General features: G+C 38.7%; 1 protein-coding gene across 2 annotated transcripts; it reads left to right on the forward strand.

Annotated features, from left to right (window-relative positions):
* The first annotated feature begins 64 nt into the window (after positions 1 to 64).
* LOC111866236 (N-terminal Xaa-Pro-Lys N-methyltransferase 1) lies at positions 65 to 8,068 on the forward strand. 2 transcript variants are annotated; one of them, XM_023855000.2, is made up of 5 exons: positions 65 to 105; positions 1,559 to 1,765; positions 3,728 to 3,911; positions 5,403 to 5,511; positions 7,193 to 8,068. In XM_023855000.2, the coding sequence occupies exons 2-5, from the start codon at positions 1,574 to 1,576 to the stop codon at positions 7,503 to 7,505; spliced, it is 798 nt and encodes a 265-aa protein (XP_023710768.1). In that variant the 5' UTR covers positions 65 to 105; positions 1,559 to 1,573; the 3' UTR covers positions 7,506 to 8,068. The 2 variants fall into 2 exon arrangements, with proteins under 2 accessions (XP_023710768.1, XP_023710769.1); XM_023855001.2 differs by having other exon boundaries at positions 3,734 to 3,911.
* The last annotated feature ends 5,284 nt before the right edge of the window (positions 8,069 to 13,352 follow it).

Genomic DNA, 13,352 nt, shown 5'->3' on the forward strand with positions numbered 1-13,352 from the left:
GTTGGCGATCCTGTTTAGAAAACAAATGAAAGTACAATAACGACAATAACAGTTCACTTGTATCAGGGTTGATCTGTGGTGGTTATGCTAGTCAATCTTAAGTTTGTAAGTAAAGAGGGTAAAGTGTTTTATTTTATATATATGTCTAACATGGTATGTGCTATCGAAATCCATGACTGATTGATTGATTGATTGATCTGTGCATTCAGACAATTGTAATGGACAAGATTTCGTAAAAATCATATCCTAACATAACCTAGGTTCATTCATGACAATAGATGCCCAATAAAATTATTTAGAATTAAAATTGTAATTTTCCGGTTGTGGCGTACTGGGTTATGATACCATGTAATCTTATAGGCGGATACAGACACCTTCAAATAACATGCTGCCTAGTTGGTTGAAGCACTATGCTACAAGCCGGAGGGTCGCGGGACTGAATCTAGATGAGGTGGATTTTTCAATTTACCTAATCCTTCCAGACACAATATGGCTCTGGGGTCGACTCAGCCTATAACAGAAATGAGTACCAGGAATATTCTTGGGGGTAAAGGCAGCCGGCGCGTAAGGCTGACAACCTTACCACCATCTATGAGCCGATTGTCTAGAAAATTTGGAAACCTCAACATCTCACAACCCTATGGACCTCCACTGCCTGTTACAGGGATACCTTTACTTTTACTTACTACATCTTCATAATCGAAGTGAGTAAGACGAGCATTGGCAGGCGCCCTGAAATTGGGAAGCATATTAAATTTCTTAAATAATTTCCAACAAGAGAGACTTCTTTCTACCAACTAGCTACATAACTAATTCCATTGAGCTGAGTCCTTGAGAAGCCAGCAGTCACTCGACTAATCAAGAATTTCTCAACATTTTATTATAGATCCCAAAGGTTCATTACCACATTAACAAGAGCCCAAGAAAAGTCATACATTGGGCAGCCCACAGACAAAGGGTAGTTTGGTAATGTGCCCCTCCAAAAGAAAAAAGTTATGCAGCACTGCCCTACACAGTTCACTGAATTCCTTCCAGAGTCATATTCAACCAGTAACCACATATAAGTTTCACATCCTTGGTCTAGAGCACAGCAACATCCTACCTTGAGTCTATGCCTAAATCAGGGTGATGGGTGTCAGCAAAGTTGCAGATGTTCTTTAGACAAATACATTTTTCTTTCAGAATATCCAAACTTTGAGCCTGAAGATCAGGAGGTAACAAATTTGGAGGCAGTAAAACAAAAAGTTTGCAACTACTGGTCTACAAATATAAGGCCTTAATCCTGGGTTACTTATGATATTCATAAGTTTAATTTCATTCATTACTATCTTCTTAGCAAGAATGGGTGCACTAGCCTGTCACATAACAGAGATATAAATGCGAGGATAGCATAAAGAGAAATGGTAGGAACACGTAGGTTTTGAGGGTAGGAAGTTGACAGAACTGATGTAGGATCATGTCCAGTGGCAAGCAGGCTTTGGTGTTAGCAGTGCTTGACCTTCAGGTTTTATTATCAGATGCTTATCAGTAGTGCAAACATTATGAATGTGTTATATAGTTCTTTTAGTCTGAGATGACTGATATGGAACCAACCGATCCAAATACTCCTGAAACTGAAAGAAGGGACAGAACTTCCTTTTACACCCATGCAGCAAAGTACTGGTCTGCAGTTCCTGCTACTGTTGATGGAATGCTGGGTGGTTTCGGCATCATCTCTCAAACCGATATACAAGGATCAGTGTCTTTCTTGAAACAATTATTTAAGGTAGGATAAAGAAAATGCACTGCATTTTGCAAGTCATTCACTGTTTTTTTTTACTTGTAAGGGTTGAACATAGGGTAAGAATTTCTGTCACTACCTGTTCTCCCTTACAGTTACAGGTCTGTCATTTCTCTCCGTGTCTATCCTCACTTGGTTTACCCACTATATTCTCATTTGCTTTCAGTTCCAATACTGTTCTGGGTAGTATATACCCATAAAATATACATGACCAAACCACATAAATCCATTTGTTTCAAAATCCTCAAATTCGCACCTTCATTCCCCAAGTGTATTTCTTCTGATCTTCCCAAATACAGTTTTTTAATAATCTGAGTTTCTTTTGACTGGATGCTCATATTTCTCTTCTGGTAAAGTCTGTATCTCTGCTGCAGTCATATGTCAGTATTGGTTTAAATGTATGTCTAGTATATTGTCAGGGGACATGCAGTAGCATGATTGAAGCAGTATGCTACAAACTGGAAGATCACAGGTTCAAGTCCCTATGAGGTGGATTTTTTTCAATTGACCTAATCCTTCCATGCACACTATGGCCCTGGGGTCAACTCAGCCTCTAGCAGAAATGAGTACCAGGAATCTTGCTGGGGGGTAAAGGTCTGCCAGCTTGTAAGGCTGACAGCCTTACTGCCACCTGTGAGCTGATTATCTACAGAAAATGCGGAAGCTTCAACATCTCACAACCCAATGGGCCTTCACGGCCTGTTACAAGGATAGCTTTACCTTTTTTACCTAGTATATTGTCCTTTCACGCTTTATCAGTAGCCCCATGTTTCAAATCGCACACAATTTAGAACCACTTTGAACTATTCTACTAATTTAATGCATGATGTTTCCATATTTATTTATTTCACTTCCAAAATAAAGAAAGGTACTGAGATTGATTGATTGATTAATTAATTAATTAGTGGCAGCATCAGTTAAATGAGTCTTCTCTAACAGATGCCATCCATTTTGAATTGATACTTGCATCAGCCTCATGGTGAGAAACTCAGTAGTAGCATGAAATGTAAATGTGCCATTTCAGAAGATTTTATATATATATATATATAAGGGTTTAGAAAGGTGGTGCTGTTTGAGTTAATGAGCCCAATTCATGATAGATAATCTTGTACTAGAAATTCTGAGTGCAATATTTAGTTTAGAATGCTTCATATCTTTATTATCAACACTGAGCTGTTCAATCCATAATGCTATTTATTATATTTTTTAAGTTTTGTAATTTCAGTATCTGGGGACATTAGCTGACCAGCTATCTATACAATTTCTGTATTTTTCCCCAGTCCATCCCTGCTAACTGAATATTCATTAGAATCCTCATATTTCCTTTGATTCTGCATAATTTTACAGTCAGTGTTAAATAAATTGCTAATCACACTTGACTTTAAGTCTCTGTCAAAATAAGGACACATGGCATGACTTCGTTATCTGGTTATGCAAGATACATCATAAACTTTATTACGCATACATGAATTGTTTATTTTTCACATTGTTCATGCCCATTTTTTCTCTTAATTGTCATTACTTGTTGAATTTATTAGATGATTTATAAAACTTCTCACTGTCATTCTCAAGAGTCCTTGTGAGCCAAACTAAACATTGTGGCCACATGTCTACATATGTGCAAGTTAAAATTCGGGAACTTTCAATTTTGTGTTTTTTAATCGTTCATGATTTCTGTTCCGTCCATTAACCAAGACAGAAGAAGAAACTGTGGTTTTCGTCCACAAGCAAACTATACCGAACAAGCGACCGCCACTTGTCGGTGAAGTTGGTGCCAACTTTAGCGGATATAGGGTGTCACGTGGACAGCGCAATGAATCCCCATGGCCATTAATTTCGGTTTTCTAGACCAGCATCGAAGAGTAAACTGTATTTAATTTATTTCATCATAGAATATGTACAAATAAAAGGGAAAAGCATGTGACATAATTTTTTGAATTGATGTAGTTACAGAATCCTCCAGGTCATGAACGGGCTTTAGACTGTGGAGCTGGAATTGGAAGAATTACAAAATATCTTCTTCTACGCTTCTTTAATAAAGTTGATTTAGTTGAGCAGAATGCCTCCTTCCTAGAAGAAGCAAAGAATTTTATTGGAATATGCCAGAAAGTTGGAAGTTTATACTGTGTTGGTAAGAAAAATCAAAATGGCACTTTACCGTAATAAAGATGACAAGTTAAAAAGAAATGTGTAGATGGGAGGTAATGTTAAAAAATTCACTGCCAAACCCAGCACATAAGCCATCTTTACAACTGAGGCTGATCTGGACAAATCTGGCATGTTGCCAGTTTTGTTCTGAGCTTCACATATTTATCTGCGTCTCAGCAGATGGCACATAAATCCTGTTCTATCTTCATGATAATGCTTGAAAGCTCTGATCTGCTAAATCAGTGTCTGTGATATTTGTACTTGTCAGTCATGATACAGAAACTGCTGAAGTATATGCTGATGGTGACTCAGAGAGTAATTATTTTGATGTTGATAACTGATGCAGGTTGTAGGTGCACCTCATGTCCAGCAAGGTCTAATGGCTTTTGTGGTGACAGTAACAAGCTTGGTGATTATGTAATAAGCATGCAGATAAATAAATATACTATTCAGAGAATGTCTTGTATCAGTTTTGTTGTTAGTACAACTCTGCAGTTTTTTGATTTTAAACAAGATATCTGAAGAGAGCATTTCATATAGCAACTGTCTATCGGCTGGAGTTTGAGTTGCGGTAGGGTCAAGAATTTTCTCTTCTCCACATCTAGACCAGCTCTGGGGTCCACCCAACCTATCCAACGGGTACAAGGGGCACTTTCCCCGAGGGTAAAGCGGCAGGGGCGTGAAGCTGACCACTCACCTCCAGCTAGTGCTGAGGTCAAGAAAACGTCGATATATATGTCCACTCCTCCATATGTCTTCATGGCATAGTGCTTAATTAGTTAAGCATTGGGACAACTTTACCTTTTTATTTGAATCCATATAAACTTATTCATTATGTATTCAGTCTATACAAAGTCCACAGTACAAGATCCTTGAGCAATTGTTCAAGGAACATAAATGTTCAGTATTGTGTTCACATTCTATGTTGGATCCATCCCTGAGCTAGTTAAATCCAGACTTCACTTCCAGTATTAGATCTTAGTGCACTGTGTCGACTTTTTGCCAGGCTTGCTGACCCAGAACCCTCTGAATTTGAATATGCAGGACTTAAAGTGTATTGCCAAAGTTCATTCTTTACATAAAAATTAAAATCAAAGATACAAAAATTAGAAGTTAACAGTGCTGTCTGCAACAGTCTACGAGGTACATTGTTGTGGTTCTTTAGGTTTAAATGGACAGCCCCACTTGGGCCAATCTAATACCTCATTCAGAAAGTCACCACTGGTAATTCATACCTTACAGCTGGTCAGCATTATGAAACTTTCATTAATCAGTGACTGGCATAACAGATGAACAAATAAATACGCCAGGCAATAATCTCAGTCTGAATTGTCATGGAGACTGTCTGTTTGAAAAACTGTTGTGAGGGCAAGGAATTACAACCAGGATTAAACTTATGCATGAGTAAATGCAGTTCAAAATTTTATTCCTCTCCATGATGATACATGTTTCTAGGGCATTGGCATTGTTTCAGGTCTTCAGGACTTCTCACCAGAACCAAAGACATATGATCTAATATGGTGCCAGTGGGTGCTGGGGCATCTTACAGATGAAGATTTAATTGATTTTTTGAAGTCTTGCAAGTATGTATTAAAAGTACAAGTAAATGCTCTGCCCAGAAACCTTGCTATTTTCAGTCCCCGTTCCAAGAATTCATTCAGAGGTTAAGACACTTTTTATTTAGGAGAATGGGGCATAAATGGAGATGTGACAGTTAAGTTTGGAATTGTGCAAGACTGAATGCTGGTGACTTATTTGTTGATACTGAAAATGTGCGTTATGTACATGTCTGTAACCTGGTCACAGAATATACTAAGACCAAACCTGAATAGCAACTGGTGGTCAAGGAAATGTGTTAGTTCAAGATGATGTCATGTGGCTTCAAAGTCTTGAGACATATCCTCTGTCTTCATTATTCTCCATTTATAAAATGCTGCATTGAGATCATTTAATTATCTCAGCACAGTGCAACAGATTTGTACACTTTTTGATACCAAGTACAAAATAAGCTGGTTACAAAAATAACAGTCAAAATGTTTCACTGCGTATAGTGTTCTTGTCATTCCCTAACATTTAATTAGCATGCAAAGATATGTAATATACATACCACATTACTCAATTTAAAATAATGGTCTTATTTTAATCAGAATATACATTTATTCATTACTGAAACCTGATATTCATACATTAGTTACCAGCATTTATAGGGACACTAAGATAAAAAAAGGCAAGTGATTTTGTCTCAAAATTCAATCCACATAAAATTATCTTTTCCTCTTATGTGCAATTTCATTTCTTCTTAGCAAAAATGAACAGTCACCTACCATGGCTGGATCCCATCTTGCTTCATAGTATTGTTCTGTCATACATACATCCTGATAGAACCTTTCACTTTGTTCATCACTGATGATACCGAAGATAGGAAAAATTCCAGATGTGAATGCAAAAGGTGAATTTTGAGGGACATCAGACAGTGCCATTACACAGTGTAACAACGGAACTGTGATGCACTGCAACCGCATGTTAAAACGTTCATTTCAGAAATTCCGAATTAGAATGTGTTTCCAAACTTGCTGTGGGGTGGCTTGAAGGCAGGGGTCAGTTCTAGTAGTACTTATAAAATGTGGTAAGTTGGGATCCCTTTTTTACACTAACCAGTAGTGAGATTCCATGCACACACAGAATAATGTGCCATTTCTCCTATAGTCACACAGTAAATTATCACCACGCTATTGGAAGTAACACATTTGTCTTATTTGAACACTCTAAAGTAATTTACATCAACACTTTATTCACCATTCTCCTTACTATAAATTAAGGCACAAAGCAACTCTAATGAACAGACAGGATGGACTTACCAACCAGTCTTGTATATCCCAATCTGGGTGAGCCTAACCTTCAGTTTTCAGGTAACAGAATGCAATCTCCTGAAATGAAATTTGTTGTAAGAATGGACATACCCATTTTAGTAGGGTCAAGAATTATATTGGAAAAGACCTACACTATTTACTACAAGATACAAAATTCACACATACAGAAAAACTAAACATTTGAACTACCATGTAGGAGGAAAATGAGGTACTGGTAAACCTTGCAGTGTTCGATTTATGAAGGCACAATCCTTTAACCTGTCAGTGAAAGGTACAAAATAAAGTTATTGAAGAAGTAGGAGCCATAAATCATTTCTTAAAATCTTTTATGTAAAAGTTCATTTTCAGTGTAATTTTTACTGTTTCATATGGATATATACTATGTCTTTCACAGGAGGGGCCTAAAACCAAATGGAATTATAGTTGTGAAGGAAAACCTGACATCATCTGATAAAGTTGAAGTTGACAAGGAAGATTCGTCTGTGACCCGACCGATTACTCTTCTTCGAATACTGCTCAAGCAGGCAGGACTGCATTGCATTAAGGAGCAAAAACAGAACAACTTCCCAAGAGGCTTATATACAGTAAAAATGTTTGCTCTTGTACCTGATATTATCAGTACTGCTACTAATAGCAATGATAACAGTTACACTACTAAGCTGTCTGTTACATCTGGTGATAATGGACACACATCACCAGTAGGTTAAGAGAAAACTAAAAATTATAATCATCTGGTCTGTATTGAATTGCATATATTCCTGTCAGTATAAGCAACTGCTTATCTCAGTACTTATCCCACATGCTTTGGACTGCTGTACCAGAAAGTATTTAGGCTTAAGATGTGTGAATGTCAGGTTTATAGCAAATTCTACAGGGATGGAACTCTACATATCCTCTTGTTGGAATCTCAGTTGGATGGAGTAATTTAAAAAAGAGCAGAAAATTAAATCCACGCACAGTATATCTGTTCATCTACCAAATTAAAATTCCAGTACATGCCAGAATTGTGCAGTTGTGCTTGTACTTCTATTTTCCAAAAGTACAAAGTGAGAAACAATTTTTATTTCATAATTTCTTTAAAGAATTCACATGTTATTGCTGCTCAGTCTTGGACAAGACTGTATACTAGTATTTGATTTGGTATTCTTGGTTAAAAGTGCTGATGGAACACATTATTTATCATATTATGTACATACTGAACATAAGTGTAAAGTAATATATAGTATTATATTTTTAAGTACATAAAAATAAATACTTGCTAGACAGTGGATGTTATCATGTTTTTAAAATGTGATTCCTTCCGGCTCTCCAACATCTATTACTCAGAATCTGTAATGCCATATATTTTATTACCCTTTAGTGATCCAAAGCCTTAATCTTAACACTTTGCAATATTGCCATTAAATCTGCTGAATCTTATTCTCATACCCAGTTAAATCCATGGAACAAAATTCTGCTTGACAAGCTAATGACTGCTTGCTTACTCAGGAAATTCCCCTCACTTTATGGAAACTGAAGTTTCATAATCATATTCATAAGAGCCCATCACTGGCCCCTGTCCTGAGCCAGATGAATCTGGTCCACATCATTGCACCCTGTTTCTTTAAGACTCATTTTAGTACCCTTCCAAGTGGTTTAGCCTCCTTCCATCAGATTTTGAATAATCAGCTCTACTGTGTTACCATATCAGGGTGAAAAGCTAAAAATGCTGAACTTGAACTATTGAAAAATTCTTATTCACTCATGTAGTGGGAAAATTACTGTGGCAGCCAGTCAAGATTATTTCCAAGAAGAATGAATATTAATACCAAACAGTGGAGAACCTTAAATGAAAAGAAAGGTTGCAATAATGGGGCTGGGACCATAAATATTAAACTTTTAACTGCACAAACTTCAAACAGGTGTTCCACTGTACAGAGAAACTAACAGCGGGTACCATTTTGCCCACATTGTAACCTTTTTTTACTGATTTCAGTATCTTGGTTACTGCCACAGAGTCCTCAAAAAAGATTTAAGTTTCAATACAAGTAACAGAAGTAATGGAATTGAAATCAGAAGGAAAGAAATGCCAGAACATAAATGGATGTAAGTGAGAGACTAAGACTTGGACACAATGACAGACTTCTAAGAGACTAGATATCACCTTAAATTGTAGTCCAACTGAGTGTCCCCACTTGAGAAGACAAAGGTCAACCTCGTCAGTAGACCTCCAACTTCCTCATAGACCCTTTTTTGTACCAAAACAAATACCACAGCCAACAGTATCCGTTCCACTCATGATGGGTTTATTTCAGGAACTGAGCCATGCCCTGCCCAGCTCAGTGAAAACAACTTCCTTGAACAGCCCAGCCTGTACCCACCATTGTACAAATCATATGATTTTCCCGTCCTCTTCCTGCCTGCTGTTTGCATATCTACCCTCTCCCCTTTAGGTACCAGGTAGTGTACTTGGTATAGCAACTGACTACAGGCTAGACAACTGCGAGGTCAGAGTATGAGTCCCGGTAAGAGCAAGAATATTCTCTTCTCTGCGTTGCCCAGACCTGCCTCCTATACAATTGGCACCATAGGCTTTTCCCCCAGGGGTTAAGCACCAGAACATGAAGCTGACCCCTCACCTCCAGCGAGTGCCAAGGTAAAGAGAACGTGGATCTATACATCCACTCCCCCATACATCTTCATAGTGTAGTGCTTAATTATTGAAGCACATAGACAACTTTGCCTTTTTACTACTGTCATTCAGTTTGTCCAGTTTTAGGCCTTAGCCCTGTAATCATCCACAATGTGGTTGAGTAACCACACCAAAATCAGTGGTCATGTTTGTAAAAGTATAAGGGCTTTCTGTATGTCATGGATTCATTATTGTCTGTGCTGTTTACTTCTTAATTACATATACACTGGGTCCTATTTCTTCTCTTTCTGTCTCATATTGCTTGGTTCTCCTAGACCTGGAGCAATCCCATGCCACACCCAAGGGGGTCTAAGGAAGAACAATGGTTTGTTGTACCATTTAGCTTACCCTCCTCCTGGGATCACTTTCAGAACAGAGGATTATAAAAAACATTTGGCACCTAGTGTCATTCTCTTGAGATTAAATTATAGGGTTTCTTCTTAACTAAGGGTTTTCCAAAAAGGCAAGTCAATGCAGCTCCAAGCCATTTAAGAAAAAGAAAAAGGGCACAGGATTGACACCCTCTCTTAAAAATCTGTTGGAATGTGAAAGAAAAACTTGCATAACCCCCCAGCAATTATGTGTTCTCTTTTGGGAAGCACACTACCAGCCAATAAGAACTCAGGCCTATGGGTGAAACTTAACTACAAGAATCCATCAAAACATGGTTGAACATACATGTGTGGTATACCCTGTGTCCTAGGTGAGGTACCATGGGTTCTATGGTCAGCTTGATCGAGAAGTGGTTGGTGCTGGGCCATAGACTCGAATGTGTGTAGCGCAAAGGCTCCACTCAAATAATATAATAACTTGTTTATTACAAGTAACTGAATGTAGATTGGATACACCTTGAATTTAACTATAATTACTGTCGAAGCTGGGACAGCACTGACTTTCACTCTCACAATAACACTGCATCTGGCATGGACTGGAGGGTACTCAAGATGAAGTGATTTGGGGAGCAGCCAGTATATATACTTTACAATGACATGCCTGACCTTCCTGAAGTTTCCGCAGCATTTTCTAAATGTTATTGAATATTTCAACACAAGTCTGGTGATCCTCCACTGGTGTTTTGCAACATGGTAACTTCTCCATGGGTTTGTGTGTTAGTAAATGTGGCCAGCAACAATAGATGTGAACATACTATTTTTGCGACATGTCCAGGATGGTCATTTCAAAGCTCTCCACATCAGGGAAGGCAACTAATAAGAGCATTTATTAAACTATATGTTAATTATATTCACTAATCTTATACTGAAGGTGTCCTCATGTAACGCATGAACAGATTTGATATATTAATCTAACTTAAGGCAGAATTTATGAGTCCATTAGAGACAAAATCAGTCCCACCAGCAGCTCCAGAAAGACTTGTTTTTTCATAGTGGTCTTGCAGACGTCTTACAACAATTGTATTGGACACCTGCCTTCTGGCAATTATTTTTTGTTAGTGATCCTGTGCAGAAATCACTATTTCACAAAAATGTCTGATCAAGTTCAAGACCACAATACTACTTGTAAAAGCTAAATTACATATCTAGGCATAGTTTGAATAGACTAAACTGTGGTCAGTGTAATTTAATAATAAATCATAATGAAATACTTTAACACAGTAAACAAAATTTCCACTTTGTATCACTATATCAGTCCCTCTTAACATGCTGTGGTGTATATACCCATTGCTAGGCAGCAGCCAGCATACCAATGGGCTGGCTGAGTAGCGATCACATGGGAACCCCAAAAGACACACACACACAACAATAGAAGAGCTACTTTCTGTTGATCTATGCCAAGCTGTTATAAGCAGGACAAAGTTTAGAGCTTAGTTCAGTTGTGGGATATGTGCCAGAGTGTAAGAATGTAAGTGGAGGATAGTATTAACCCGTTGCCGTGGTTTGACGTGTATGTTTCGTCAGGTATNGCCAGGAGACAACTAGTAAGGACATAGAAGACTTTGTGTGTGCTGCAGTCAGTGTGTAAACCAATGAGGCTGTTATAGTTACTTGCAGTTATGACCTGTAAGTAGTCAATATATCCAATTACCAATCCAAACTCCATCTATAGTCACTCATATGCAAGACAATACGGTCAGTCCATTTCCTGTCTCTATCTTACACTCTGATGTATAATCATGTAATCAAGATCCCATATTCTGCAAAGCTAGCCAAACCCTGAAACAAATCCTATGATCTCACTAATGACGCCACATTTGTCATTAGACGCTAGACAAAAAAGTTATAACCACAGGGTTTAAAGCTTACCCAGTATTTTTTTCATGTAATAATCATGCCATCTACGGATCCATATGCAAGACAAGGAAATACCAGAACACATTATCTCTAAATGCAGAAAAGAATTAAAAACAGACATGACACAGAGATAATGGCCAGAGAAGTGTGAAACTTTGACAGGTGTTACACACCTGCTGATTACCAAATACATATTAAAACTGGCAGGAATATGTGGTTTCTGTAATGTTAATAATGTACGTAACATCAAACTTGTGAGTGACATGAAGCCATTAAATTGAACTACAAAAAACTCGCACACCATGTCATAGTTGTCATTAAGAGTTCCAAGCACTATACATCACACATGAATGGCAAGCACTGATGTAACATGGCTGACTGTGCATTCTGGTATGCGGCTAGTGTGTCGTCAACACTACACTCAAGGACAAACATCAATAAGACTTGCCAGCTGACAGGTACAGTGCGTGGAGCCGCCAGAAAACTACACTTTTCTCGGGCCCTTATCCCCGTAACCGTTGAACTTTGGACCTAGGTGTTTCGGGTTATAGCGGCATACTTTAACATAAGGAACACCCTCCCGAAGTCTGGCACATTCCTCCTGGGCCACCCTGTATATGTGTGTGTATATATATATATATATTGTGACGTGTTGCGCTATGCAGGACACCCCTCACCCCGCCAGCGGTGACGTAACACCATCAGAGCGCTGTCGTTACTAGGGTAGCAGGCAAGTCAACATTCCTTCCCCTACCCCGCGGTGATGTAACACGGGATGCCACCGTTGCTACACAGCAGGAAACAACTCCCGACAGCGTTGCTAGCAACACAGCGCCAGACATTATGCCTATTATGTGGCTGTTTTCTGTGTTGTCCGGAACAAGCCTAAATAAGGAGCAGCGAAGACTATTCACAGTTAGTTCTCAAGTTCTCTACTTCACGAGTTATAGTTCTCAAGTTCTTGAGTTACGAGTCAGCCAGGCAGTCAAGCAGCATTTGCAGTCCAGTATTTGTGATACTGCCAATGGCAGTAAAGTTGAATCTGTAAATTTGTGTGATTGTAAGAGCGAATGTGGAATAAATTCACTATATCAAATACAGCGTGAAATTATTTGTCACGTTATACGCCAATACATGTGACTATATATATATAGTGACATGTTGCGCAACGGAGAAACCCTCCCTACCCAGCAGCAACGTGGCAACTCAGGCCACAGTGACGTGGCGGATGAGTCAGCACTCCGTCACCCCCCCCCTTCTGCATGGTGACGTAAGACAGCGTGAGGTAACAGCGTTGCTAGGCTATACGCAGACACTGTTACGTGGCATGCAACGACGCTGTTGACGCGGGGAACAGGTAACAGGGAATGGAATATAAGCCAGCTGAGCAGCAAGCGAGAGCCAGTGTGTTATCAACAGTTCTCAAGGCAGCAGCCTGTGAGTAGAGTTGGAATCTATCCAACGGCGAGTTACAAGTAAAAGTGTGATAATCAGTGAGTTTGTGATAACTGAGAATTGGGAGTGTGTAACACAGTGACACTTGTTTAGCTCCCGTACTGTGAAACGTGTAGTCTACTGACAATAGCGTGATTTGATTTGCGATTAGGGTTATAAAGTGTGAAACCCCGCAATAT

The sequence above is a fragment of the Cryptotermes secundus genome, unplaced genomic scaffold, assembly GCF_002891405.2.
Source record: "Cryptotermes secundus unplaced genomic scaffold, Csec_1.0 scaffold872, whole genome shotgun sequence".
NCBI classification, from domain to species: Eukaryota; Metazoa; Arthropoda; class Insecta; order Blattodea; family Kalotermitidae; genus Cryptotermes; species Cryptotermes secundus.